Source organism: Oncorhynchus masou, chromosome 9 (genome assembly GCF_036934945.1).
Source record: "Oncorhynchus masou masou isolate Uvic2021 chromosome 9, UVic_Omas_1.1, whole genome shotgun sequence".
In the NCBI taxonomy this organism is placed as follows: Eukaryota; Metazoa; Chordata; class Actinopteri; order Salmoniformes; family Salmonidae; genus Oncorhynchus; species Oncorhynchus masou.
In genome coordinates, this window is record NC_088220.1 from 45,293,826 (window position 1) to 45,321,105 (window position 27,280).

General features: G+C 41.4%; 1 protein-coding gene across 3 annotated transcripts; it reads left to right on the forward strand.

Moving 5' to 3' along the window:
- On the forward strand, positions 1-26,853 carry pgm2l1 (phosphoglucomutase 2-like 1). 3 transcript variants are annotated; one of them, XM_064974114.1, is made up of 14 exons: positions 1-728; positions 1,667-1,834; positions 6,866-6,972; positions 10,263-10,347; positions 10,707-10,790; positions 11,258-11,451; positions 12,458-12,647; positions 12,936-13,033; positions 13,274-13,454; positions 15,312-15,405; positions 15,818-15,947; positions 23,777-23,966; positions 24,179-24,312; positions 24,590-26,853. In XM_064974114.1, the coding sequence occupies exons 1-14, from the start codon at positions 636-638 to the stop codon at positions 24,690-24,692; spliced, it is 1,851 nt and encodes a 616-aa protein (XP_064830186.1). In that variant the 5' UTR covers positions 1-635; the 3' UTR covers positions 24,693-26,853. The 3 variants fall into 3 exon arrangements, with proteins under 3 accessions (XP_064830186.1, XP_064830187.1, XP_064830189.1); XM_064974115.1 differs by having other exon boundaries at positions 1-195; XM_064974117.1 differs by having other exon boundaries at positions 2-205.
- Positions 26,854-27,280: the final 427 nt, after the last annotated feature.

Below are 27,280 nucleotides of genomic sequence, written 5' to 3' on the forward strand. Positions count from 1 at the left end.
ATAACCTCACTGCTAACCTTATGCCAAACCCTAACCACAAATTAAGACCAAATATATATATATATATATATTTTGATGACTTTTTACGACATATCCAATTTGGACTTGGTGGCTGTGGTAACTAGTCCCAACCTCAGTCTACGAACTAGTTTAACATAATAAAGACAACTTGAGTGCCAAGATATGACAAGCCTGGTAAGGATGGGTCAGTATGTTGCTACGCTTGATAACTAGTTATAACTAGCTAGCGTGCTGTTTTCAAGTGTGATCACGCCATCCAGATGTCCACTGCGGATGATAACATGGTACTACTACTAGTAGCTAGCTAGCTCGATCGCTCAACAACACCACTCTGCGCGTCCAGCTAACGTTAGCGAGCTAGCGTCATAACGGTTTGTTAGAAAATACATTTATTTTCTTATCTTCTGTTAGCTAGCTATATCTGTTTGCTGAGTTTCGGTAGCCAAAGCAAACACTCACACACAGACAACGTCAAGACCGATACGATAGTTAGGGACGTTATGTCCTGCCTGGCCTATTGCTAGCTTGTGAGTTTGCTAGTTTTGTAAACTAACGTTGGTTAACGTTAGCTACGTAGTTAGCTAGCTTGATGTTTTGCTGCACAATATCTTACTATGGAGAACAACGGAGACCTGGACCTAAATTGCCATGCAACTGGGGACGTGCGACTTGATAAGGCTATTTACCAATGGATAACGTGGGATAAGGTCAGTGAGTCAACTGTCAGTGTCATCATCATAGTTAACGAACACTTTATTGACGATGTAACTTACTGGCTTGGGTTGTCAATTGCCTGGTATGTCAGGTGCAAATGCCTTGTCCTTCAGATCGGTGGTCTTCTGAAATGTGTGTCTTTAATAGTGGCAGGTGGCCTAGCGGTTAAGAGCGTTGGGCCAGTATCTGTTTGGTTGCTGGTTCAAATTCCCATGCCGACTAGGTGAAAAATCTGTCTGTGCCTTTGAGAAAGGCACCTAACCCTAAGTCGCTCTGCATGATTGCTAAATGACTAAAATGTAAAACATGTTATGGGGGGCAAGACCTATCCTGGTGCCAGATATGTTTGTGCTAACATTCCACTCCTTGTCATTATGCCAAACAGTTTGGCATATGACAAGGTGTGGAATATTAGCACAAATAAGTCTAGTATCCAAGCAACAATTTTAACAATTTTTCTTATTACTAATCGCAAAGTACAGAGCCCGGCTCATGTAGCCTCTACTCCACCCCCAACACTTGCACTGGAGCCCTAGTTTAGAAAGGCCGTAAAAGCAATGGATATGGCTGACCCCCACTCTCTAAATGTCAGACTTCATAACCTTACTTGGACTGTCAGATCCATTAAGGAGCTGTAAGGGCCCAGATCTATGTCTGTTTAGATTTAAGAAGATATTCTTATATTCTGAGGATATTTAAATGCTAATTGAACAGACAAGATTAGGCTACTTTTAGCAACAGCAAGATTCTCTTTTTGTTCAGTTCCAGTGTAGCTCAACCATAATGCTGAAGCAGTTGGTATTGTGTATATTTGACTCAATCTGCAAGCAGTTTTAAATTAAGTGGTGTGCAACTGTGTTGAGTAATGATGTCAGTAAGTGAGTGTTGAATTTGAAGCTAATATATTTTTGGGATGTTCTTTCCCATTCAGAATCCACAGACCAGAGCTCAGATAGAGGCCCTTTTGCTGGATGGGCAAGTTGAGGAGCTGAGGCGTAGGCTCTGCTCCAGGATGGCGTTTGGGACGGCAGGGCTGAGGGCAGCCATGGGTGCAGGCTTTGCCCTCATTAATGATCTGACCATCATCCAGTCCACACAGGTTAATAATAGTTTCCTTCTATGAGCAAACTATTCTGGCACAGGTTATGTTAAAGGTATAGACTCACTCAGCTATATGACATCATTGTGTACAGTGGAACAACTTCCTGTTTACAGATCTCAACAACAACAACATTGGCTCAGTTCTTCAGTGGCAGTAAATCATCAACCTTGGGTTTATACCCTGTCAGACTATACATACACTCCAGCACAATACTATGCACCTTTTCAATTTGTTTATTAACTGCCAATAACCTCATTTAAGTAGAAGACTACCAAGTAGAAATGTACTTTTAAAATGGAGATAGCCCACAATGGCGCTTTGAGGAGATTCAATTAACCTTGGGTAGGTGTGTTTTGCACTGGGTGAAAGTTGATTCTATTCCTTTTTGAACTGGGCTGCCTACTGGGCATGAGCAGGGTGCCCCGTTCAAAGCCCACAGCAAAGTTTTCTCAAAACGAAAGTGACGTAATTAGCACGTGGAGTAATAACTACCATTGTGTTTTTCACATGCAAAAGTGATTGCTTTTGATGAAAATGCTTTATCTGCCTTCCCAATGAAAACTAGTTTGAAAATTCAAATATATATTTTATGGAAAAGATATGTTGTATGTTTCTGGACGATGCACCATGCTGCCTTGTTGACAACATGACCAAGCGGCACAGATTATGGTTTGATTTGAGAAGGGCGCTCCTCCCTCACCGCTTTTGCCCATTCACGTCACGGGCCATGGACCGGTGCTACGCGGCTCAGCACAATCCAATCTGGCCCTTGCAAAAATGGGTGTTCTCTCTTTTCCATCTTTATGGAAACAGCCAATAGTGGCAGCCCTGACAGATTTGAAGGTTGTTGTTGCAGTTGTCTGTAAGCAAGTAGGCACCCCGCTGTGTGTGATGTCATATTGATGATTTTACCTTTTAATTAAGTACAATGCTGTTGGCATAATATATCAATCACAGGTTATTGTAAAACCACTATATTAATGTTTTAAAATAAACGTGTTAGGCGTAACAGTGGTTTCTATATTTTGGTATCAGCAATTTTAAGTTTAACCATTAATGAGATCAATGACTTTAGCATTGAAATATGGTGGTAGAGTCTCTACCTCCCAGTAGTTTTTAGATATATATATATATATATATAGTTAAGGTTTATATTGAATTGTACACATTTGGGGCAAAAAGCTGAATTGTAAAATGCATAGGCCTATGTAATTAAATTAAATTGAAAAAATATGAATGTAGAATACAATATTACATTTAAGCAGTGTCAAAGGCATTGGGCTGTTGTAGTATATACACGGAGTATACAAACATTAAAAACACTTGCTCTTTCCACGACAGACTGACCAGGTGAATTCTATGATCCTTTATTGATGTCACGTGTTAAATCCACTTCAGTCAGTGTAGATAAGGGGAGGAGACAGGTTAAAGAAGGATTTTTAAGCTTTAAGGTATGGAGTTTGTATGTATGTATGCCATTCAGAGGGTGAATAGACAATTACAAATTGAGGCTGTTCTGAGGGCGAAAGGGGCGAAAACAATATTAATGTTTGGTACCGTATATACATCAAGTGTAAAAAACAACAACATTAATTAAGGACACCTTCCTAATATTCAGTTGCACCCCCTTTTGCCCTCAGAACAGCCTCAATTCATTGAAGCTTTCAATACAAGGTGTTGAAAGCGTTCCACAGGGATGCTGGCCCATGTTGCTTCCCACAGTTGTCAAGTTGGCTGGATGTCCTTTGGGTGTTGGATCATTATTGATACACATGGGAAGCTATTGAGCGTGAAAAACCCAGCAGCGTTGCTGTTTTGGACACAAACGGGTGCACCTGGCACCTACTACCATATCCCTTTCAAAGGCACTTAAATATTTTGTCTTGCCCATTCACCCTCTGAGAATGGCAAACCCGACACAATCCATGTCTCAAGGCTTAAAAATGCTTCTTTAAACTGTCTCATCCCCTAAATCTACACTGATTTTGAAGAGGATTTTACAGGTGAAATCAATAATGGATCATAGCTTTCACCTGGTCAGTCTGTCATGGAAAGAGCAGGTGTTCCTAATGGGGTTTTTTTAACGCTCGGTGTGTTGAAGTCGGAAGTTTACATAGCCAACTACATTTAAACTCAGTTTTTCACAATCCCTGACATTTAATCCTAGTAAAAATTCCCTGTCTTGGATCAGTTAGGATCACCACTTTATTTTTTAAGAATGTGAAATGTCAGAATAATAGTAGAGCAAATGTTTTATTTCAGATTTGATTTCTTTCATCACATTCTCAGTGGGTCAGAAGTTTACATACACTCAATTAGTATTTGGTAGCATTGCCTTTTAAATTGTTTAACTTGGGTCAAACGTTTCGGGTAGCCTTCCACAAGCTTCCCACAATAAGTTGGGTGAATTATATCCCATTCCTCCTGACAGAGCTGGTGTAACTGAGTCAGGTTTGTAGGCCTCCTTGCTCACACATGCTTTTTCAGTTCTGCCCACAAAGTGTTCTACAGGATTGAGGTCAGGGATTTGTGATGGCCACTCCAATAGCTTGACTTTGTTGTCCTTAATTTTTCCATAACTTAGGAAGTATGCTTGGGGTCAGTGTCCATTGGAAGATCCAATTGTGACCACGCTTGAACTTTCTGGCTTATGTCTTGAGATGATGCTTCAATATATCCACATCATTTTCCTGCCTCATGATGCCATGTATTTTGTGAAGTGCACCAGTCCCTCCTGCAGCAAAGCACCCCCACAACATGATGCTGCCACCCCTGTGCTTCACAGTTGGGATGGTGATCTTCAGCTTGCAAGCCTTCCCCTTTTTCCTCCAAACATAACGATGGTCATTATGGCCAAACAGTCCTATTTTTGTTTCATTAGATCAGAGGACATTTCTCCGAAAAGTATGATCTTTGTCCCCATGTGCAGTTGCAAACCGTAGTCTGGCTTTTTTCTTGCGGTTTTGGAGCAGTGGCTTCTTCCTTGCAGAGCGGCCTTTCAGGTTCTGTTGATATAGGACTCGTTTTACTGTGGATATTGATACTTTTGTACCTCTTTCCTCCAGCATCTTCACAGGTTCCTTTGCTGTTCTGGGATTGATTTGCACTTTTCGCACCAAAGTGCGTTCATCTCTAGGAGACAGAACTCGTCTTCTTCCTGAGCGGTATGACGGCTACGTGGTCCCATGGTGTTTATACTTGCGTACTATTGTTTGAACAGATGAACGTGGTACCTTCAGGCGTTTGGAAATTGCTCTCAAGGCTGAACCAGACTTTTGGAGGTCTTGGCTGATTTGTTTTGATTTTCCCATGATGTCAAGCAAAGAGGCACTGAGTTTGAAGGTAGGCCTTGAAATATATACACAGGTACACTTCCAATTGACTCAAATGATGTCAATTAGCCTATCAGAAGTTTCTAAAGCCATGACATCATTTTCTGGAATTTCCCAAGCTATTTAAAGGCACAGTAAACTTAGTGTATTTAAACTTCTGACCCACTGGAATTGTGATACAGTGAATTATCAGTGAAATAATCTGTCTGTAAACAATTGTTGAAAAATTACTTGTGTCATGCACAAAGTAGATGTCCTAACCGACTTGCCAAAACTATATTTTGTTCACAAAACATTTGTGGAGTGGTTGAAAACAACTAGTTTTAATGACTCCAACCTAAGTGTATGTAAACTTCTGACTTCAACAGTATGTACAGTGTTTCCCCTCTGAGTTTTTTCAGCAGCAGTAATGTTGCAAGGTATACCGAAACATTGGTACTTTTTCAATACTAGAACATGAAAACGGTTCAGTCCTAGAATTTTTGTTAGTTTCAGTAGTTCTGTTAAATCTGTCTCACTGATCAGCGCACCCAAGGTCTTCTATAGCGTTACTCATTGCTTACCTGAACTGGGAGTTTGGGCTGCATAATTTTAGCTTCCCACTCATGCTGCACAGAAGTTAACACACTTGAATAATGTGACACTGCAGGTAGAAATGTTAAAACTGTCAATTGTTCACGAAACAATGCCCATACAGGCTAGAACACTTTACAGTGCAAGAAGATACCAGTAGCTTCCAGCTTTGTAGGCTAACTTTCCTTGTTAGCTTACAGCTGAAGCTAACATCAATTCAAAACCCTACTACTTTGTTTGTGATTGTGCTATAATGCAAAATATGTGTTCCAAGCTGTTTGCCACTAAAAACATTTCATTCACCAATTCAGTCAAAGATGATCTATTTGCCTGAGCAAACTGTGTTTGTGTGTGTGTGTGTGTTTGTATGTGTGTGTGTGTGTGTGTGTGTGTGTTGTGAGTAGGGCTGGTTGCATCCATCTTGCCTCATGAATGATGTCATTACTTGTTAGAGACAGCAAGTGCTTTTATGCAAATGTTGTTGATCAGTACAGCAAAATAAGGCCCAAATGGAAGGGAAATAGATTGTTTGTTCTCTTTAGCCCCATGAAATCAGCCAGAACAAGCTCAATAACTCAGTGCATGCACACAATCCTATTGAATACGCATTCACCAGTATTGTTAATAAGCCTAGGCTAAAAATTGATTTACCCAGTTTATCAAGAGATTTATCATTCAAATAAATTATTGGTAAAAACAAAGTCATATTGATTTTATCATTGTATAATTGATTCATTAATGCATAAATGGCTGTCTCTGAAAAATGAGATGCCCAACGATTGACCAGAGCAGTAGGGAAGTATCTGTCTGGATCAAGTGCCATTCTGTGACTTTGGCTAATATACATTTTTTTTTTTTTTGCTGGGATATCATTTGAGTATCGTGATGTTATCGAGTATAGTGATACCAAACCTGGTATCGGTATCGAAGTCAAAATTCTGGTATCATAACAAACTGACTCTCATGGAGCACAGCACACAGTCTAACAACCCACCTACCTACCAGAGTTTCCCTTACCTTCTTTTCAAAGTGAAAACATGAAGGTTAATAGAAAATAAGAATTTAAAAGAGCTATAGACATGGCCTCATCGTTCCATTCTTTTCCCACTCCTCCTCACTGCAGGGTATGTACAAATACCTGGCCAGGTCTTTCCCCGACTTCGGTAGCCGTGGCATAGTGGTTGGATACGACACGCGAGCGCAGGAGGCCAGTGGTTGCACCAGTGAACGGTACTATACCTCCTCCTTTCTCCTCTGCAGATCATACCACCACTTGCAAACATGTATAACTGGCTACATATTAGATAGTCTGATTTAATGTAAATGGATAAAAACTGGCTGTAAATATCAGTGGGCCTTTTAGTTATCTAATATCTCCTAATGTAATGATGATTGTGGCTTTGGGTTGCTCTGTCGACAGTGCAGTGTGTTAAGTGTGATAAAGTGTATTAGGAGGTCACATTCCTTCCTGAAGTTGTGTGATGGCAAAATAGTTGTGAATACAGATGGGCTGAGGGAGAACATTTATTGCATTCTTGGCCTACTGTTAACTGCACAAATTTCTAGAGAAGAAATAACAATAGTAAATAGATGTTGTGTTGTCGGCTATTTCCCAGTTGACACACGGGGAACCGCAAACTAGAGTTTTAGAATAGAGAGTTTGGCGCGGCAGGTAGCCTAGAGGTTAGAGAGGTGGTAACTATATAATAGGTTAACATGTTTCAATGTCAAGAGCATTATGAATGAAACGGAACAATAGTGCAGCTGCTTTACTAAAATATGACTACTCTAGAATGAGTGACCTAAAGCAACTTGAACTCTTTGGCTTTGTTCACACACATATCAGTGACCACAACACTAGTGCAGTACTCAACCATTGCTTGCTGCTATGACTATAAAAATAAATATCTAAAATTAAAATTCGTCAATTCTCCATGAAAAAATATTATTGCCGTCCAACTACTACGATTGAAGCTAGATCTGCTCAGGGTTTTCTTAAGATAACCAGCTTCAGTTACCTTCACATTACAGATCAGTGTAACGGTTTTCTTGAGTCGAAGGAGAGGCGAACCAAAACGCAGCGTGGTTATTATTCATGGTTCTTCAATAAAGAAACTATACATGAATAGACTAACAAAACAAGAAATGTGAAAAACCAAAACAGCCCTATCTGGTGCAAACACAGAGACAGGAACAATCACCCACAAAACCCAACACCAAACAGGCTACCTAAATATGGTTCCCAATCAGAGACAATGACTAACACCATCCTCTGATTGAGAACCATATCAGGCCAAACACAGAAACAGACAAACTAGACACAACATAGAATGCCCACTCAGATCACACCCTGACCAAACAAAACATAGAAAAATACATTTACATTTAAGTCATTTAGCAGACGCTCTTATCCAGAGCGACTTACAAATTGGTGAATTCACCTTCTGACATCAGTGGAACAGCCACTTTACAATAGTGCATCTAAATCATTTAAGGGGGGGGGGTGAGAAGGATTGCTTTATCCTATCCTAGGTATTCCTTGAAGAGGTGGGGTTTCAGGTGTCTCCGGAAGGTGGTGATTGACTCCGCTGTCCTGGCGTCGTGAGGGAGTTTGTTCCACCATTGGGGGGCCAGAGCAGCGAACAGTTTTGACTGGGCTGAGCGGGAACTGTACTTCCTCAGTGGTAGGGAGGCGAGCAGGCCAGAGGTGGATGAACGCAGTGCCCTTGTTTGGGTGTAGGGCCTGATCAGAGCCTGGAGGTACTGCGGTGCCGTTCCCCTCACAGCTCCGTAGGCAAGCACCATGGTCTTGTAGCGGATGCGAGCTTCAACTGGAAGCCAGTGGAGAGAGCGGAGGAGCGGGGTGACGTGAGAGAACTTGGGAAGGTTGAACACCAGACGGGCTGCGGCGTTCTGGATGAGTTGTAGGGGTTTAATGGCACAGGCAGGGAGCCCAGCCAACAACGAGTTGCAGTAATCCAGACGGGAGATGACAAGTGCCTGGATTAGGACCTGCGCCGCTTCCTGTGTGAGGCAGGGTCGTACTCTGCGGATGTTGTAGAGCATGAACCTACAGGAACGGGCCACCGCCTTGATGTTAGTTGAGAACGACAGGGCGTTGTCCAGGATCACGCCAAGGTTCTTAGCGCTCTGGGAGGAGGAAACAATGGAGTTGTCAACCGTGATGGCGAGATCATGGAACGGGCAGTCCTTCCCCGGGAGGAAGAGCAGCTCCGTCTTGCCGAGGTTCAGCTCGAGGTGGTGATCCGTCATCCACACTGATATGTCTGCCAGACATGCAGAGATGCGATTCGCCACCTGGTCATCAGAAGGGGAAAGGAGAAGATTAATTGTGTGTCGTCTGCATAGCAATGATAGGAGAGACCATGTGAGGTTATGACAGAGCCAAGTGACTTGGTGTATAGCGAGAATAGGAGAGGGCCTAGAACAGAGCCCTGGGGGACACCAGTGGTGAGAGCGCGTGGCGAGGAGACAGATTCTCGCCACGCCACCTGGTAGGAGCGACCTGTCAGGTAGGACGCAATCCAAGCGTGGGCCGCACCGGAGATGCCCAACTCGGAGAGGGTGGAGAGGAGGATCTGATGGTTCACAGTGTCGAAGGCAGCCGATAGGTCTAGAAGGATGAGAGAAAATACAAAGCAAACTATGGTCAGGGTGTGACAATCAGGCTTCATCTGCACTATGACGGTGGATATGGCTCGTCCATCTGCCGCTAACTCTAGCAGGTTTGTAACTGTGCATGCATATCGCACGTGGCTAGTGGAACACCAAACTTTTCATTTGGACAATGCTGAAACATCAATCCATGGGTGAGTCATTACCACATTTTCATTTGTGCCGAAAGCAAAGTTATCTTGCAAATTCAGCAGGCTATGGTGTGAAATAGGCATATTGAAGTGCCATATTTATTTTATTACTTATCATAATGCCATCTTTGGTGTGCTTTTCAATGCACAAGCACCTTTTTCCCACTATTATCGATACAATAATTTTATTAAGTCATACAAGTTTTACTGTGCGTGAAGTTTCAAATGCATTCTGTCATTACTAAACGTGTAATGAGATAGGTATTTTAACACGACTATTTTTGAACACAAAAAAACATTTGATTATCAAAATATTTAATCAGTCATCTTCCTCAATTGAAGGGGATGATGACGCAATCTTTGGGAGAGGGAGGGAATCTGATTTCATTGGTCCTCAAACTCGCGGGTCAGACACTTCATTCGGGATGAATGGAGTTAGCCCTGAGTTAGTCTGCCCGGGGTGCAGGTTAGTTCTGAAGGATTAATTGTCATTGAAATTGACCTATCTAAAAGGTGAGCCACTTTTGTGGTACGGGTTATCCCAAGTTGATCTCAGAGTTGACCAAAGTTACCTCGCTAACTCCTCAAACTACATACAGCACACAGTAAAGCAACAACAAAAAAATGAAAATGACAATGGAATATTTAGTATTATTCTTCTAAAGAAATTATGTTCTCTTTTTTATTCCACAGACTTGCCCGGTTGACTGCAGCTGTGATGCTTTGTAAAGATATTCCTGTGTTTCTTTTCTCCACATATGTCCCAACTCCCTTTGTGGTAAGATCAAATATATTGAATTGAACAATTTCATTCAAATTAAAGCCTGGCCACTTTATCCCTCCTTGGATAAATCACTTGTTTCTTGGTTGCTTACCAATTTGTTTCCTATATACTGTTGATGTCATATACGAAGGGCCAGTTGATTTACCTGGCCATGTGACCTGACCAGACCAGGAAGAAGTCTATGCCTTAGTTATAATGGTTTTTAATGGCCAGATTGTGTCTTCAGGAAAAACCTCTGGACGTACTTATATGGCTATACAGCTGGTAAAGTCAAAGTCTCAGCGCTTTCAGAATAGGCTAAGAATTACATTAATTTAGTTCCCAAGGCCTTACTGTTTTGTGATCTTTCCTAGCCATATGCTGTAAAAAGGCTGGGCGCTGCAGCTGGTGTGATGGTCACTGCCTCTCACAACCCTAAAGAGGACAATGGATACAAGGTATCAGACTTCTGCTTTTCATCTTACCAGGGTCACTTGAGTCAAGGCATGAAGCGTACAGCATCTAGAATCCTTGTTGAACTAAAAGCTTTTAACACTGCATTTTGTAGGGGACTGTATGCTATTTATCATACAAGAAAAGAAAACATTTGTTTTATTACTAGCTAATGATATCCTAAGGCGGGTTAACAAACTCTGTCTTTGGGGCCCCACCTGGGTGCACTTTTAGTTTGTTTCCATAGCACTACACAGTTGATTCAAATAATCAAAGCTTGATGATGAGTTGATTATTTGGATCAGCTGTGTAGTGGTAGGGCAAAAAAACTAAACGTGCACCCAGGGGGGTCCCCAGGACCGAGTTTGGGAAACCCTGTCCTAAGGGGAGGATGAATTAGGTATGCCATACAATGTTAAGATATTAAGCTGTGCATTAGCATTTGGTACAGTGTCTTGCTTTTCTTTTGAAGGTTTACTGGCACAATGGAGCTCAGATCTCTTCTCCTAATGACAAGGAAATCCTGAAGTGCATTGAAGAGAGCTTAGAGCCATGGAGCGAGTCCTGGAACGAGAGTTTGGCAGACAACAGTCCACTGAGGAGCGATCCACTGAGGGAGATATCCAAAAAGTATATGGAGGACCTCAGCTCTGTTTGTTTCCACAGGTACCAATTCACAGTGCTAGGAGTCTGTACTTTAGAAAGTGATCAAAAGTAGTTAATGCTGATTTATTCACAGTGGCGTGTGCTGCCTTTAAGAATTGGATATTCGGTCAATTGGATACTAGGTAAAGTCCCCCCTTATCTCAGCTCGCTGGTCACCATAGCAGCACCCACCTGTAGCACGCGCTCCATCAGGTATATCTCTCTGGTCACCCCCAAAACCAATTCTTCCTTTGGCCGCCTCTCCTTGCAGTTCTCTGCTGCCAATGACTGGAACGAACTACAAAAATCTCTGAAACTGGAAACAATTATCTCTCTCACTAGCTTTAAGCACCAGCTGTCAGAGCAGCTCACAGATTACTTCACCTGTACATAGCCCATCTATAATTTAGCCCAAACAACTTTCCCTACTGTATTTATTTATTTAGCTCCTTTGCACCCCATTATTTCTATCTCTACTTTGCACATTCTTCCACTGCAAATCAACCATTCCAGTGTTTTACTTGCTATATTGTATTTACTTCACCACCATGGCCTTTTTTGCCTTTGCCTCCCTTATCTCACCTCACTTGCTCACATTGTATATAGACTTTCCATGTGTAACTCTGTGTTGTTGTATGTGTCAAACTGCTTTGCTTTATCTTGGCCAGGTCGCAATTGTAAATGAGAACTTGTTCTCAACTTGCCTACCTGGTTAAATAAAGGTAAAATAAAATTAATTCAGAAAATTATGATTTAGGATGTAATTGGGAGTCGTCAAACACATTTATTATGAAGCAGGGAGTTGGCAAACACCCTCACACTGGCTGTGAACGTGTTGTAGTTATCACAGATGTTTCTTTTAATTACCCCTGATCACCTTTCCTTATTCAATTTGTTGAATTGTTTGAATTCTGAGTCAGAAAAATTAAATTTTCTCAGTGTCCACACTGAATTTTGCAGCAAACACAATTTGTATTTGTTGAATAAAAAACACGTGTATACATGTTTTTACTTGCTTGTTTCTCAGAGAACTCAACACCAAGTCCCCGTTGAAGTTCGTGCACTCGTCCTTTCACGGAGTAGGGCATGACTACGTCCAGCAGGCTTTCCGGGCATTTGGGTTCCCCCCTCCTATCCCTGTGCCAGAACAGAAAGATCCTGATCCAAACTTCTCCACTGTTAGCTGTCCAAATCCAGAGGAAGGAGAGTCTGTTTTGGTGAGGAAATATTCAATCAATTCACCTAACTTTTCAGTGCTATCTGTGTAACAGAGTTGCTACACTAGATGCACAATTCTCGCTGTGTGAATTGTAGTCAATGCAGCCTACTACTCGGGCCATGAGAGCAGCACGTGAAGGAAGTGTTAATGCGGCAGCCTCGTTCGTGTCTCTGTAGCATAAAAGTACTGTATTTTTTTCTACAAATTGGTGTGCATCTCACTCCCGTGAATATAAAGCGGCTTGTGCATCCTCCATGATTGTTTTTTAAATATTTTGGTGTTGTAGGAGCTCTCCCTTCGCCTTGCTGAGAGAGAGAATGCCACGATTGTCATGGCAACTGATCCAGATGCAGATCGGTTGGCTGTTGCAGAGCAATCTGACAGGTAAAACTACCTGATACAAATGTAGCCTATTCTCTTAAAATATAATTATAATACTAATTACTGGACCACAAGCTATTACTGATATGCACAGATCTAATGTTATTTTGTTCAAAGGCCAAGAGCTTTTCCTGACCATGTGATCTGCTAGTGAGAACTCTGGGCTCTGGTTGTTTGGTTTCAGAGGTGAGGTTTTTGAGATGACAACTCTTGACCTTAGCTTTGTCGTCATGTTCTGTCTAGGTGCCGATGGAAAGTTTTCACCGGTAATGAACTTGCAGCTCTGCTGGGCTGGTGGATGCTGTTCAATTGGAAGGAGACTCACCCAGACCCGGCTGATAGGGAGAGGATGTACATGCTGGCCACCACCGTCTCCTCCAAGATCCTCAAGGCCTTTGCACGGATAGAGGGCTTCCATTTTGAAGTACGTAAGTTTTCCTCCTCCAGGTGAATAAAGCATGGTTGGAGGTCGAGCAATATACACCCTTAGCTTTCAGACTTAATTAATCAGGTTGCGTTGCCTGCAGTCACGATAGTAGCATGAGAGCCCTCTGCCAGGTGCTCAAAAACCTCACCTCTGAAACCAAACGGTTGCAGAGGGATAACTGGACTCAAAATCTGTCTCCAGCAGGTGGCGTTTTGTGTGGGGTTTTTTCCGCTCACCAAGCGAGGCGTTTTTGTATGGAGGTCATTGTAACGGCTTACTTGCTATGTGAGGCTTATTTAATCGAATAGAAGTTTCGTAATGCTTCCGTTGTTACGAGTGTACTGATATAATTAAGGACATGTGACATCCCGTCAACTTTGATTAAAAAAACATCTTCTATCGAAGTTGTGCCTGTTGTTCAGACGTGTACCTGCCCTCTGGTTGGCTTGAATGGTCCCACCTGATCTTGCCTCCCGGCTGCTGACTACATTTTTTAAGAAATGTATTTTAATTCAGTGTCTGGTCTAGAGGTCGACTGATTATGATTTTTCAACGGCGATACCGATTCTTGGAGGACCAAAAAAGCCGATACCGATTAATCGGCCAATTTTATTTTTTGTGTGTAATAATGACAATTACAACAATACTGAATGAACACTTATTTTAACTTAATATAATACATCATTAAAATCAATTTAGCCTCAAGTAAATAATGAAACATGTTCAGTTTGGTTTAAATAATGAAAAAACAAAGTTTTGGAGAAGAAAGTCAAAGTGCAATATGTGCTATGTAAGAAAGCTAACATTTCAGTTCCTTACTCAGAACATGAGAACATATGAAAGCTGGTGGTTCCTTTTAACATGAGTCTTCAATATTCCCAGGTAAGAAGTTTTAGGTTGTAGTTATTATAGGACTATTTCCCTCTATACCATTTTTATTTCATTAACCTTTGACTATTGGATGTTCTTATAGGCACTTTAGTTTTGCCAGTGTAACAGTATAGCTTCCGTCCCTCTCCTCGCTCCTCCCTGGGCTCAAACCAGCAACACAACGACAATTAGCGCGCGCTAACTAGCTAGCCATTTTACTTCGGTTACACCAGCCTCATCTCGGGAGTTGATAGGCTTGAAGTCATAAACAGCGCAACGCTTCACGCACAACGAAGAGCTTCTGGCAAAACACACAAAAGTGCTGTTTGAATGAATGTTTACGCTCCTGCTTCTGCCTACCACCGCTCAGTCAGATGCTTGTATGCTCAGTCAGATTATATGCAACGCAGGACACGCTAGATAATATCTAGTAATATCATCAACCATGTGTAGTTAACTTGTGATTATGATTGTTTTTTATTAGAGAAGTTTAATGCTAGCTAGCAACTTACCTTGGCTTACTGCATTTGCGTAACAGGCAGTCTCCTTGTGGAGTGCAACGAGAGAGAGGCAGGTCGTTATTGCGTCGTTATTGCGTTGATGACAAGGTGAAAATCTGTGGTTCTGCCCCAGGACAAGGCACCGTTCCTAGGCCGTCATTGAAAATAAGAATGTGTTCTTAACTGACTTGCCTAGTTTAATAAAGGTAAATAAAAAAACATTTTTTTAAATTATTATTATTTTTTTAAATCGGTGCCCAAAAATACCGATTTCCGATTGTTATGAAAACTTGAAATTGGCACTAATTAATCGGCCATTCCGATTAATCGGTCGACCTCTAGTCTGGTCAATATGATGTAGAATCTGTGACCGAAACAAACAGGTGGAAATGTAGTGGGACCTACCTGAATTTGTCCAATAAACACTTGTTTACATTTTTCTACATTGTGCCCTAAGAATTCACCCCTGTTCACTCTGTTTCAGGAAACATTGCCTGGTTTCAAATGGATCGGAAAGAAAATACACGAGTTGGCAAAAACGGGGAATGAAGTGATCTTCGCCTTTGAGGAGTCTATAGGTTAACAAATCTCTTTCAGTTCTTACAACATTTGCTTTGTCGTTTATGGTGAAAGCAGGTTGAAACTTTGAATATAAAGTCATGGTGGTGGTATCCACTATTGCAAACAATTAATGATCAATCCTGAACATAATATAAGGCTTTATCAAATGGTTTTGAGTTGATCAACCAATTTGCCTATTTGTTACATGTCAAGGTATCTTTAATGCATATTATAGAAAACAGTTCAATTTAATTGAGAATATGATGTGAAAATGTTTCAATTTGCAGTTGTACCAAATGGGTTGATCAGTACAATGTTTACCCGAGGTACAGACAGGTTGCTAAAGGAGGGAGAGCTGCAGTGACCATTGGACTAGTATTTGATAAATATGCCCTGAAATGTCTTTTTGTTTTGTCTGGTGTGTTTCAGGATTCCTGTGCGGCAGCATGGTCCCAGATAAGGATGGAGTGAGTGCAGCTGTGGTTGTGGCTGAGATGGCCTCTTATCTTTACAACAAGAACCTGACCCTTCATCAGCAGCTAGAGAACATCTTTGAAACGTAGGTGTCATTCCAGTTTTCTCCTATACCCCATGTTCTGGTTTACTGAGTTTATTTGGTATCACTTTACGTTAAGTGCCCTAAAATCGCTGTATCTACATGGTAGTTAGTTCACTGGAATAACTAGGTAGTAGGTACACATTGTCACAACTGTGATACTATAACCGACTACCTGACTATGTAACTTAGTGTTAAATGGAATACCAAAACTTTGGGTACTTTTTTGATACATGAAAAATGGTTCGATAGTAGAATTTTTGTTACTTTCATTACTTCTATCAAATGTGTCTCGCAATGTACACTGACTGAGCGGATCATGTCTGTCTAGTAATTTCTGCAAATTTTCTCAATGGGACAGTAGTAGGATAAGCTACTTGATCTTGCACATGCAACGCTGAGTAAGCTAACCCAGCGCAAGCCACTTTTGAGAAGTTAGGAGCGCAGGATAAGTTGGGAGATATATATATATAACACACACAGTGGCAAGAATTACCTGGACTTCTGCGTAAATTAGTCATAAAATTTGATTTGATCTTCATCATAGTCACAACAGAGAAACACAGTGTGCTTCAACTAATAACACACAAATTGTTGTATTTTTCTTGTCTATATTGAATACATCATTTCAACATTCACAGTTTAGGTTGGAAGAAGTTTGTGAACCCCTAGGCTAATCACTTTTCCAAAAGCTAATTGGAGTCAGAAGTCCGCTAACCTGTAGTCAAATCAATGAGATGCGATTGGAGATGTTGGTTAGAGCTGCCCTGCCCTGTAAAAAACACTCACAAAATTTGAGTTTGCTATTCACAAGAAGCATTGCCTGATGTGACCCATGCCTCAAACAAAAGAGATCTCAGAAGGCCTACGATTACAAATTGTTGACTTGCATAAAGCTGGTAAAGGTTACAAAAGTATCTCTAAAAGCCTTGATGTTCATCAGTCCAAAGTAAGACAAGTTGTCTATAAATGGAGAAAGTTCGGCACTGTTGCTACTCTCCCTAGGAGGGGCCGTCCTGCAAAGATGACTACAAAATGCTCAATGAGGTTAAGAAGAATCCTAGAATGTCAGCTAAAGACTTACAGAAATCTCTGGAACATGCTAACATCTCTGTTGATGACTCTACAATACATAAAACATTCAACATTAGGGGACACTACAGAAGAAACCACTGCTGCCCAAAGAAAACATTGCTGCATGTCTGAAGTTCGCATAAGAGCACCTGGATGTTCCACAGCACTTCTGGCAAAATATTCTGTGGACAGAAGTTGAGTTGTTTGGAAGGAACCCACAACACTATGTGTGGATAAAAAAGGCACAGCATACCAACATCAAAACCTCATCCCAACTGTAAAGTATGGTGGAGGGAGCATCATGGTTTGGGGCTGCCTCAGGGCCGAGATGGCTTGCTATCATCAACGGAAAAAATGAATTACCAAGTTTATCAAGACATTTTGCAGGACAATGTTAAGCTATTTGTCCGCCATTTGAAGCTCAACATAAGGTGGGTGATGCAACAGGACAACGACCCAAAACCCAGAAGTAAATCAAGAACAGAATAGCTTCAACAGAAGAAAATACGCCTTCTGGAGTGGCCCAGTCAGTCCTGACCTCAATCCGATTGAGAAGCTGTGGCATGACCTTGAGAGCGGTTCATACCAGACATCCTAAGATTATTGCTGAACTGAAACAGTAAAGATGAATGGTCCAAAATTCCTCCGGACCATTGTGCAGGTCTGATGGTTGAGGTTATTGCTGCCAAAGGATGGTAAACCAGTTATTAAATCCAGAGTTCCCACCCTACACTGTGAATGTTTACACAGTGTGTTCAATAAAGACATGAAAACGTGTAATTGTAATAATTAATTGTAAACCCAGCTCAGTCACGGACCAGGATGTCTTGCTCCCAGGCAGACTAAATAACTTTTTTGCCCGCTTTGAGGACAACACAGTGCCACTGACACGGCCTGCAACGGAAACATGCGGTCTCTCCTTCACTGCAGCCGAGGTGAGTAAAATATTTAAACGTGTTAACCCTCGCAAGGCTGCAGGCCCAGACGGCATCCCCAGCTGCGCCCTCAGGGCATGCGCAGACCAGCTGGCTGGTGTGTTTACAGACATATTCAATCAATCCCTATACCAGTCTGCTGTTCCCACATGCTTCAAGAGGGCCACCATTGTTCCTGTTCCCAAGAAAGCTAAGGTAACTGAGCTAAACGACTACCGCCCCGTAGCACTCACTTCCGTCGTCATGAAGTGCTTTGAGAGACTAGTCAAGGACCATATCACCTCCACCCTACCTGACACCCTAGACCCACTTCAATTTGCTTACCGCCCAAATAGGTCCACAGATGACGCAATCTCAACCACACTGCACACTGCCCTAACCCATCTGGACAAGAGGAATACCTATGTGAGAATGCTGTTCATCGACTACAGCTCGGCATTTAACACCATAGTACCCTCCGAGCTCGTCATCAAGCTCGAGACCCTGGGTCTCGACCCCGCCCTGTGCAACTGGGTACTGGACTTCCTGACGGGCCGCCCCCAGGTGGTGAGGGTAGGCAACAACATCTCCTCCACCCCGCTGATCCTCAACACTGGGGCCCCACAAGGGTGCGTTCTGAGCCCTCTCCTGTACTCCCTGTTCACCCACGACTGCGTGGCAACGCACGCCTCCAACTCAATCATCAAGTTTGCAGACGACACAACAGTGGTAGGCTTGATTACCAACAATGACGAGGGCCTACAGGGAGGAGGTGAGGGCCCTCGGAGTGTGGTGTCAGGACAATAACCTCACACTCAACGTCAACAAAACTAAGGAGATGATTGTGGACTTCAGGAAACAGCAGAGGGAACACCCCCCTATCCACATCGATGGAACAGTAGTGGAGAGGGTAGTAAGTTTTAAGTTCCTCGGCATACACATCACAGACAAACTGAATTGGTCCACTCACACAGACAGCATCGTGAAGAAGGCGCAGCAGCGCCTCTTCAACCTCAGGAGGCTGAAGAAATTCGGCTTGTCACCAAAAGCACTCACAAACTTCTACAGATGCACAATCGAGAGCATCCTGGCGGGCTGTATCACCGCCTGGTACGGCAACTGCTCCGCCCACAACCGTAAGGCTCTCCAGAGGGTAGTGAGGTCTGCACAACGTATCACCGGGGGCAAACTACCTGCCCTCCAGGACACCTACACCACCCGTTGTTACAGGAAGGCCATAAAGATCATCAAGGACAACACCCACCCGAGCCACTGCCTGTTCACCCCGCTATCATCCAGAAGGCGAGGTCAGTACAGGTGCATCAAAGCTGGGACCGAGAGACTGAAAAACAGTCAAAAAATGAAAGATCTCAAGGCCATCAGACTGTTAAACAGCAACCACTAACATTGAGTGGCTGCTGCCAACACACTGACTCAACTCCAGCCACTTCAATAATGGGAATTGATGGGAAAGGATGTAAAATATATCACTAGCCACTTTAAACAATGCTACCTAATATAATGTTTACATACCCTATATTATTCATCTCATATGTATATGTATATACTGTACTCTATCATCTACTGCATCCTTATGTAATACATGCATCACTAGCCACTTTAACTATGCCACTTTGTTTACATACTCATCTCATATGTATATACTGTACTCGATACCATCTACTGTATCTTGCCTATGCTGCTCTGCACCATTACTCATTCATATCTTTATGTACATATTCTTTATCCCCTTACACTTGTGTATAAGACAGTAGTTTTGGAATTGTTAGTTAGATTACTTGTTGGTTATTACTGCATTGTCGGAACTGGAAGCACAAGCATTTCGCTACACTCGCATTAACATCTGCTAACCATGTGTATGTGACAAATAAAATTTGATTAGCTTAAGCAGACTGTGTTTGTCTATTGTTGTGACTTAAAATTGGATCTGATCTTCATCTATGACCAATTTATGCAGAAATTCAGGTAATTCCAAAGGGTTCACATTCTTTTTCTTGCGTGTGTGTGTGCAGTTGAAGTCGGGAGTTTACATACACCTTAGCCAAATACATTTAAACTCAGTTTTTCACAATTCCTGACATTTAATCCTATTAAAAATTATCTGTCTTAGGTCAGCTAGGATCACCACTTTATTTTAAGAATGTGAAATGTCAGAATAATAGTGTAGAGTGATTCATTTCAGCTTTTATTTATTTCATCACATTCACAGTGGGTCATAAGTTTACATACACACAATTAGTATTTGGTAGCGTTGCCTTAAACAATAAAGTTAAACTTGGGTCAAACGTTTCGGGTAGCTTCCCACAATAAGTTGGGTGAATTTTTGCCCATTCCGCCTGACAGAGTTGGTGTAACTGAGTCAGGTTTTTAAGTGCTTCTTGCTCACACACGCTTTTTCAGTTCTACCCACAAAATGTTCTATAGGATTGGGGTCAGGGCCTTTTGATGGCCACTCCAATACCTTGACTCTGTTGTCCTTAAGCCATTTTGCCACAACTTTGGAAGTATGCTTGGTGTCCATTTGGAAGACCCATCTGCGACCAAGCTTTAACGTCCTGACTGATGTCTTGAGATGTTGCTTTAATATATCCACATAATTTTCATTTCTCATGATGTCATCTATTATGTGAAGTGCACCAGTCCCTCCTGCAGCAAAGCACCTCCACAACATGATGCTGCCACCCCCGTGCTTCACATTTGGGATGGTGTTCTTCTGCTTGCAAGCCTCCCCCTTTTTCCTCCAAACATAACTATGGTCATTATGGCCAAACAGTTCTATTTTTGTTTCATCAGACCAGAGGACATTTCTCCAAAAGGTTAAATCTTTGTTCCCATGTGCAGTTGCAAACCGTAGTCTTTTTTATGGTGGTTTTGGAGCAGTGGCTTCCTTACAGAGCGGCCTTTCAGGTTATATCAATATAGGACTTGTTTTACTGTGGATATAGATACTTTTGTACCTGTTTCCTCCAGCATCTTCACAAGGTCTTTTGTTGTTATTCTGGGATTGATTTGCACTTTTCTCACCAAAGTACGTTCATCTCTAGATACTGAACGGGTCTCCTTCCTGAGCGGTATGGCGGCTGTGTGGTCCCATGGTGTTTATACTTGCGTAATATTGTTTGTACAGATGAACGTGGTACCTTCAAGCTTTTGGAAATTGCTCCCAAGGATGAACCAGACTAGTGGAGGTCTAAATGTATTTTCCTGAGGTCTTGGCTGATTTATTTTTGATTTTCCCATGATGTCACGCAAAGAGGCACTGAGTTTGAAGGTAGGCCTTGAAATATATACACAGGTACACTTCCAATTGACTCAAATGATGTCAATTAGCCTATCAGAAGCTTCTAAAGCCATGACATAATTTTCTGGAATTTTCCAAGCTGTTTAAAGGCACAGTCAATTTAGTGTATGTAAACTTCTGACCCACTGGAATTGTGATACAGTGAATGAAGTAAGTGAAATAATCTGCCTGTAAACAATTGCTGGAAAAATTACTTGTGTCATGCACAAAGTAGATGTCCTAACCGACTTGCCAAAATTATAGTTTGTTAAGAATTTGTGGAGTGGTTGAAAAACGAGTTTTAATGACTCCAACCTAAGTGTATGTACACTTCGACTTCAACTGTGTGTGTGTGTGTGTGTGTGTGTGTGTGTGTGTGTGTGTGTGTGTGTGTGTGTGTGTACGTACATAAACTATGGGGTACGTACTATGGGGTATATGTACGTACACACATATATACATTAGGGCTTCTGCCAACAAAATGGGTAACAAACAGTAAAATCAGGCACCCCATAGTAGAATAGGTTAACTATCTACCTAGTCGGCTTGTTGTGCGTTCTAATGCGAGAAATTCCTCTCGTGGCGCATTTAAGTTGCAAGTGCAAAAGGCAGAGAACCATGCATTCTTTTAAGCAGTCAATGCACAACATTTCTCAATGCAATTGCTGGAAAACACTTCCATCGCTACCTAATTTCAGTGCAAACTGCACTGTTTTGAAAGAGTATATCAGCAGTTTGTGCTCTGCAATTCAAACTGACTGCATAGGGTTGACCAGGGCTAAATGTAACAAAGGGTCAATTGTAACTGGTAGGCACTACATTATATTCACTGTTTATGCAATTTTTTGGGAGACATTAAAGTCCTCATTATGTTGCTAACTAGTAACATCATCATGTTTAGAGTTTGGAATCTAGCTAATGATTAGCCCAATGGGGTATGGATTTGGGAAACCCCATGCTTCAGCCTATTTATTATCAGTTGGGCTACAGATGATAATGCTTATTGCTAATAGCACACCAACCTGATTTTAATATGGATAATCCAATATGTTATTGGGTTTATTTCTGGGGAAATGAGGACTGACCTTTTCACAGTTGTTCTCCCTGCTTTCATTTTTTGCCGTGGTATCATTTTGCTGTCTAGTATCATAATACCTAATCTGGTAAAATTCTGGTATCGCAACAACACTAACTACCATAGAAATATATACACTATATATACAAAAGTATGTGGACAGCCCTTCAAATAAGTGGTTTTGGCTATTTCGGCTATTGGCTATTTTTGGCTATTTCAGCCACACAAAATCGAGTATACAGCTATGCAATCTACATAGACAAACATTAGCTGTTGAATAGCTTTACTGAAGAGCTCAGTGACTTTCAACATGGCACCGTCATAAGCTTGTCAACTTTCTGCCCTGCTAAAGCTGCCCCGGTCAACTGTAAGTGCTGTTATTGTAAAGTGGAAACATATAGGAGCAAGAACGGTTAAACCGCGAAGTGGTAGGCCACACAAGCTCACAGAACGGGACCACTGAGTGCTGAATAGCGCAGGACATAAAAATGGTCAGTCCTTTGTTGCAACACTCACTACCGAGGTCCAAACTGCTTCTGAAAGCAACATCAGACACAATAACTGTTTGTCGGGAGCATCATTAAATGGGTTTCCATGGCCGAGCAGCCGCACACAAGCCTAAGGTCACCATGCGCAATGCCAAGCGCAGGCTGGAGTGGTGTAAAGCTCGCCGCCATTGGACTCCAGAGCAGTGGAAACTTGTTCTCTGCAGTGATGAATCACACTTCACCATCTGTCAGTACGACGGACTAATCTGTGTTTGGCGGATGCCAGGAGAATGCTGCCTGCTCAAATGCATAGTGCCTGTAAAGTTTGGTGGAGGAATAATGGTCTGGGGCTGTTTTTCATAGTTCGGGCTAGGGAAATCTTAACGCTTAAGCATACAATGACATTCCAGATGATTCTGTGCTTCCAACTTTGTGGCAACAGTTTCGGCAAGACCCTTTTCTGTTTCAGCATGACAATGCCCCCGTGCGCAAAGCAAGGTCCATACAGAAATTGTTTGTTGAGATCGCTGTGTAAGAACTTGACTGGCCTGCACAGAGCCCTGACCTCAACCCCATTAAACCCATTTGGGATAAATTGGAAGCTGACTGCGAGCCAGGCCAAATCGACCAACATATCAGTGCCCGACCTCACTAAGGATCTTGTGGCTGAATGGAAGCACGTCCCCGTAGCAATATTCCAACATTTCGTGGAAAGCCTTCCCAGAAGAATGGAGGCTGTTACAGCAGCAAAGGGAAGACCAACTCCATATGAATACCCATGATTTTGGAATGAGATGTTCAACGAGCAGGTGTCCACATACTTTTAGTGTGGTTTCTGATACATAAAGGTTTGTGGTGTTTTTGCACCATGAAGTTGGCCGTTTTTATTTCAGCTTCACTTTATTGATTTACCATAAATATCCATTGTCTCTCTCTTCTCAAGTCAAATGCTAATATCCTTTACTGTTGTTATCCTTCAGTTACGGTTATCACATTTCCACAACGTCATATGTCATCTGCCACGACCCCCCTACTGTCAAGAGAATATTCACACGTCTTCGGAACTTTGAGGGCGAGAACACTTACCCCAGATCCTCGGGTGGACACAGCATTGTGGACGTGAGAGATGTGACTACGGGATATGATAGTAGTCAACCTGACAAACTTTGCGTAAGTGTAATGTTGTTGTTGTTGTTTTTTTCCATACATTAGTGTGCTTGCAGACAGTAGTTTAATTGAATTGGGTTTTGAACATTGAGAACATAATAATTCTCGTAACAGTGTAATGTGGTTTATTTTAATTTTATTTCATACATTAGTGTGCTTCAAATTGAATGGTTCATAATGAGAGGTATAGGTAAAAACTCATCATCCTCTCTCAGGTGCTACCTATGACAAAGAGCAGCCAAATGATCACCTTCACTCTGCAGAATGGGATCGTGGCCACACTAAGGACCAGTGGCACAGAGCCAAAGATTAAGTTCTACACAGAATTCTGTGCACCACCCGGAAAAAGGTTTGTGTTGAGTGTAACGGCGTCTTCTACTAGCAATGACACACTGGAGGACCAGCTAGGGCTAGCTACAGTGTTACGGAATAGTTCCAAAAGCACCAGTATAGTCTCAGTATTTTAGTGGCAGAGATGGTAGGAAAAAGTGTGTTGGACCTGGTTTAAGCTATAGTGTAAGACGAATGGCTGCACATTTGGGCAATTAAGGTAAAGCCAAGCCATAGACGAGCTAGCATTGTAAAAATGTTTTGCATTTTAAAATTGTTTTTATTTTGGCTTTCAGTGACATCTCAAGTCTTGAGGAGGAACTTAAGAAAGTAACAGATACTCTCGTCGAGGAGTTTCTGGAGCCTGTTAAGAACAACTTGATTCGCCGATCAATCTAGTTGGGCTTTTCATCTCTATACAGATGCATCGGTCGTATTGTTGTACTATCCTGCTTATGTTCTATTAATGTTTTTCCTAACTGTGAAACCAAAATGTACTTCAGACTATTGCTTGTCTGGGTTTTTTCATTTGGTGTGCCAAGGTGGGTTACGTGGATTAATATGCAGGAGTAGAATTTGTAAACCAGAATCTGCATATCTGGTTTTGTCATATGAGGATTTTCCATTTATCTAAAATAAGTAGCCTAAGGTATACACCAGGACAGTCTGTGCCGTTCCATGAGACAAAATCGCAATGAGGTGAGATGCCATGCAGCCCCCAGACAAGGTTTACTCGTGAAAATGCCTCTTCTCCATTGTAGTACCCATACCACTAGTCATTTTGTTCCTAGTGGGCTGTGCTAATAGGCACACCTAATAGATGTGTATGTGGTATATGAACAGTACCTCTCACTTGTCGCATGCTGCTTCTAATCTATGTACAGTTGATAAACTGTACCCAAAGGCTAAGTATTGTAAGGTATGACATTGCACATGTACGTAATGCAAATGCCACTCCTGCCTCCCCATCTGTTACATTTCATCAGTGAGCGTTACAGCTTCAATCATTTCATAGTCTTAACACCTGTACTCTGTAAGTACCCATATCAAAATGGTAATCCAGAAAGGAAGAAATACACTACGTGGCCAAAAGTATGTGGACACCCCTTAAAATTTGTGGATTCGGCTATTTCTGCCACACCCGTTGCTGACAGGTGTATAAAATGGAGCACACAGCCATGCAATCTCCATAGACAAATATTGGCAGTAGAATGGCCCATACTGAAGAGCGTCGGCTAGAGTGGTGTTAAGCTCGCCGCCATTGGACTCTGGAGCAGTGGAAACGCATTCTCTGGAGTCATGAATCACACTTCACCATCTGGCAGTGTGACGAACAGATCTGGGTTTGGCGGCTACCAGCAGAAAGCTCCCTGCCTAAGTTTGGTGGTGGAGGAATAATGGTTGGGGGGCTGTTTTTCATGCTTCGGGCTAGGCCCCTTAGTTCCAGTGCATTATTAGCCCTATGTTCACCTGAATGCCAAAGTCTGTTTCTATTTGTTGCTTTCTAGCTAAACAAGTCACCTGTTATGCACATTTTGTCATTTCAATTTTGACATTTTATTTTTTTCCTCATTTAGGAGACTTTGTAGTCACAGCAATATGTTTTAACTACTGTGTTATTTTTTTGAAAGGGGAATTCACATATAACAAATTTACGTATTAGAGCAACAATTGTAATTTGTAACCCTTAAATTTTAAAAATGTAGTGCCGTGGAATTCCAAAGTCTTTACTGCAACTGTCATTTTGAAAATGACCATGTTAGTCATTTTTTTGTTTCAGGTAAAAAAATTATATGAAATGTTTTACTGTGTCTGTAAAATGTTGTGCAGATGAGTAGTTGACTACCTTGAATTTCAAAATATTAGCTTGTATGTATTGTCAACCTAAAAAGGATGAAAGTTGTATTACTTAAAGGAAAACTCCACCCCAAAACTATAATTGTATTTGTTTAATTTGTCCATTGTTGATATGTTGCATGTCATCAATTAAATTGGACTAATGAAACAAACACCAAAATAACTCAAATAAAATCTAATTTTATTTGTCACATGCACCGAATTCTTAAATGTTCCTTTAAGCAAATGTTTGTAAAACAATTGTTGTGCAATATTTATTTCATTTTTTTCTTTTTATTATGTAACTGTTTTACTCTGTTCTCCAGACCCACCTAAACTTAAATTATTTAATTTGAGTACATTATATATATTTTTATGCAACACATTTAGCCAATGCCTGTAATATCAATGATTCAATACCATAACCTGTACGAATTAATATTGTACATATTTAAGATATCGGATAGCAATCCCAAAGTAAAGACATTCTATTGAATTGTCAGAATATGAATATAGAGCATATATTTTCAATTGTATCTAGGAGGATAAGAAAAATGCTTAATGTTTGGTGAGATGAAATGTTAGTTCAATGTTCAAGACTTCTGTTAAGTTTTTTGTTTCTGAAATTATATCAGGATTCCAATCCAAATGTGTACATTGACACATCTCCTTGTTACATGCGTATGCTTGTTATTCCACCAATAAACTCTGGTTTGCCTAAAAAGTAGTTGTGATCCATTTATTCTGAGGAACACTAAAGAACCTTCCTGCTAACACTAAAAAGGGGCATGATTTACTGTGATGTTTGAGAGGTGACAATCTTATAACACTTTCCCCAGTACTATAGCCATAAGATGTATTGACATATGCATAATGAATTGTACTTCTAAAGCTTTAATTTACAGAAAATATATATAATCAGTAATTGTAATTCGCTCTGGATAAGAAGAGCTTAATGACTAAAATGTAAATGTCTGTACAAAGGTATAACACAACCCTAGGCTTATCAAAATGAAAAACTTTACTTCTGTGACCTTCTTAGTTGTGATTGACGCTATTAAAAAGAGGATCCCATTAGCTTTCTATAGGCTAGGCCTACTATATTGATTTCTCAACTTTCCTAATATTATACTGTTTCAAGACAGGTGCAT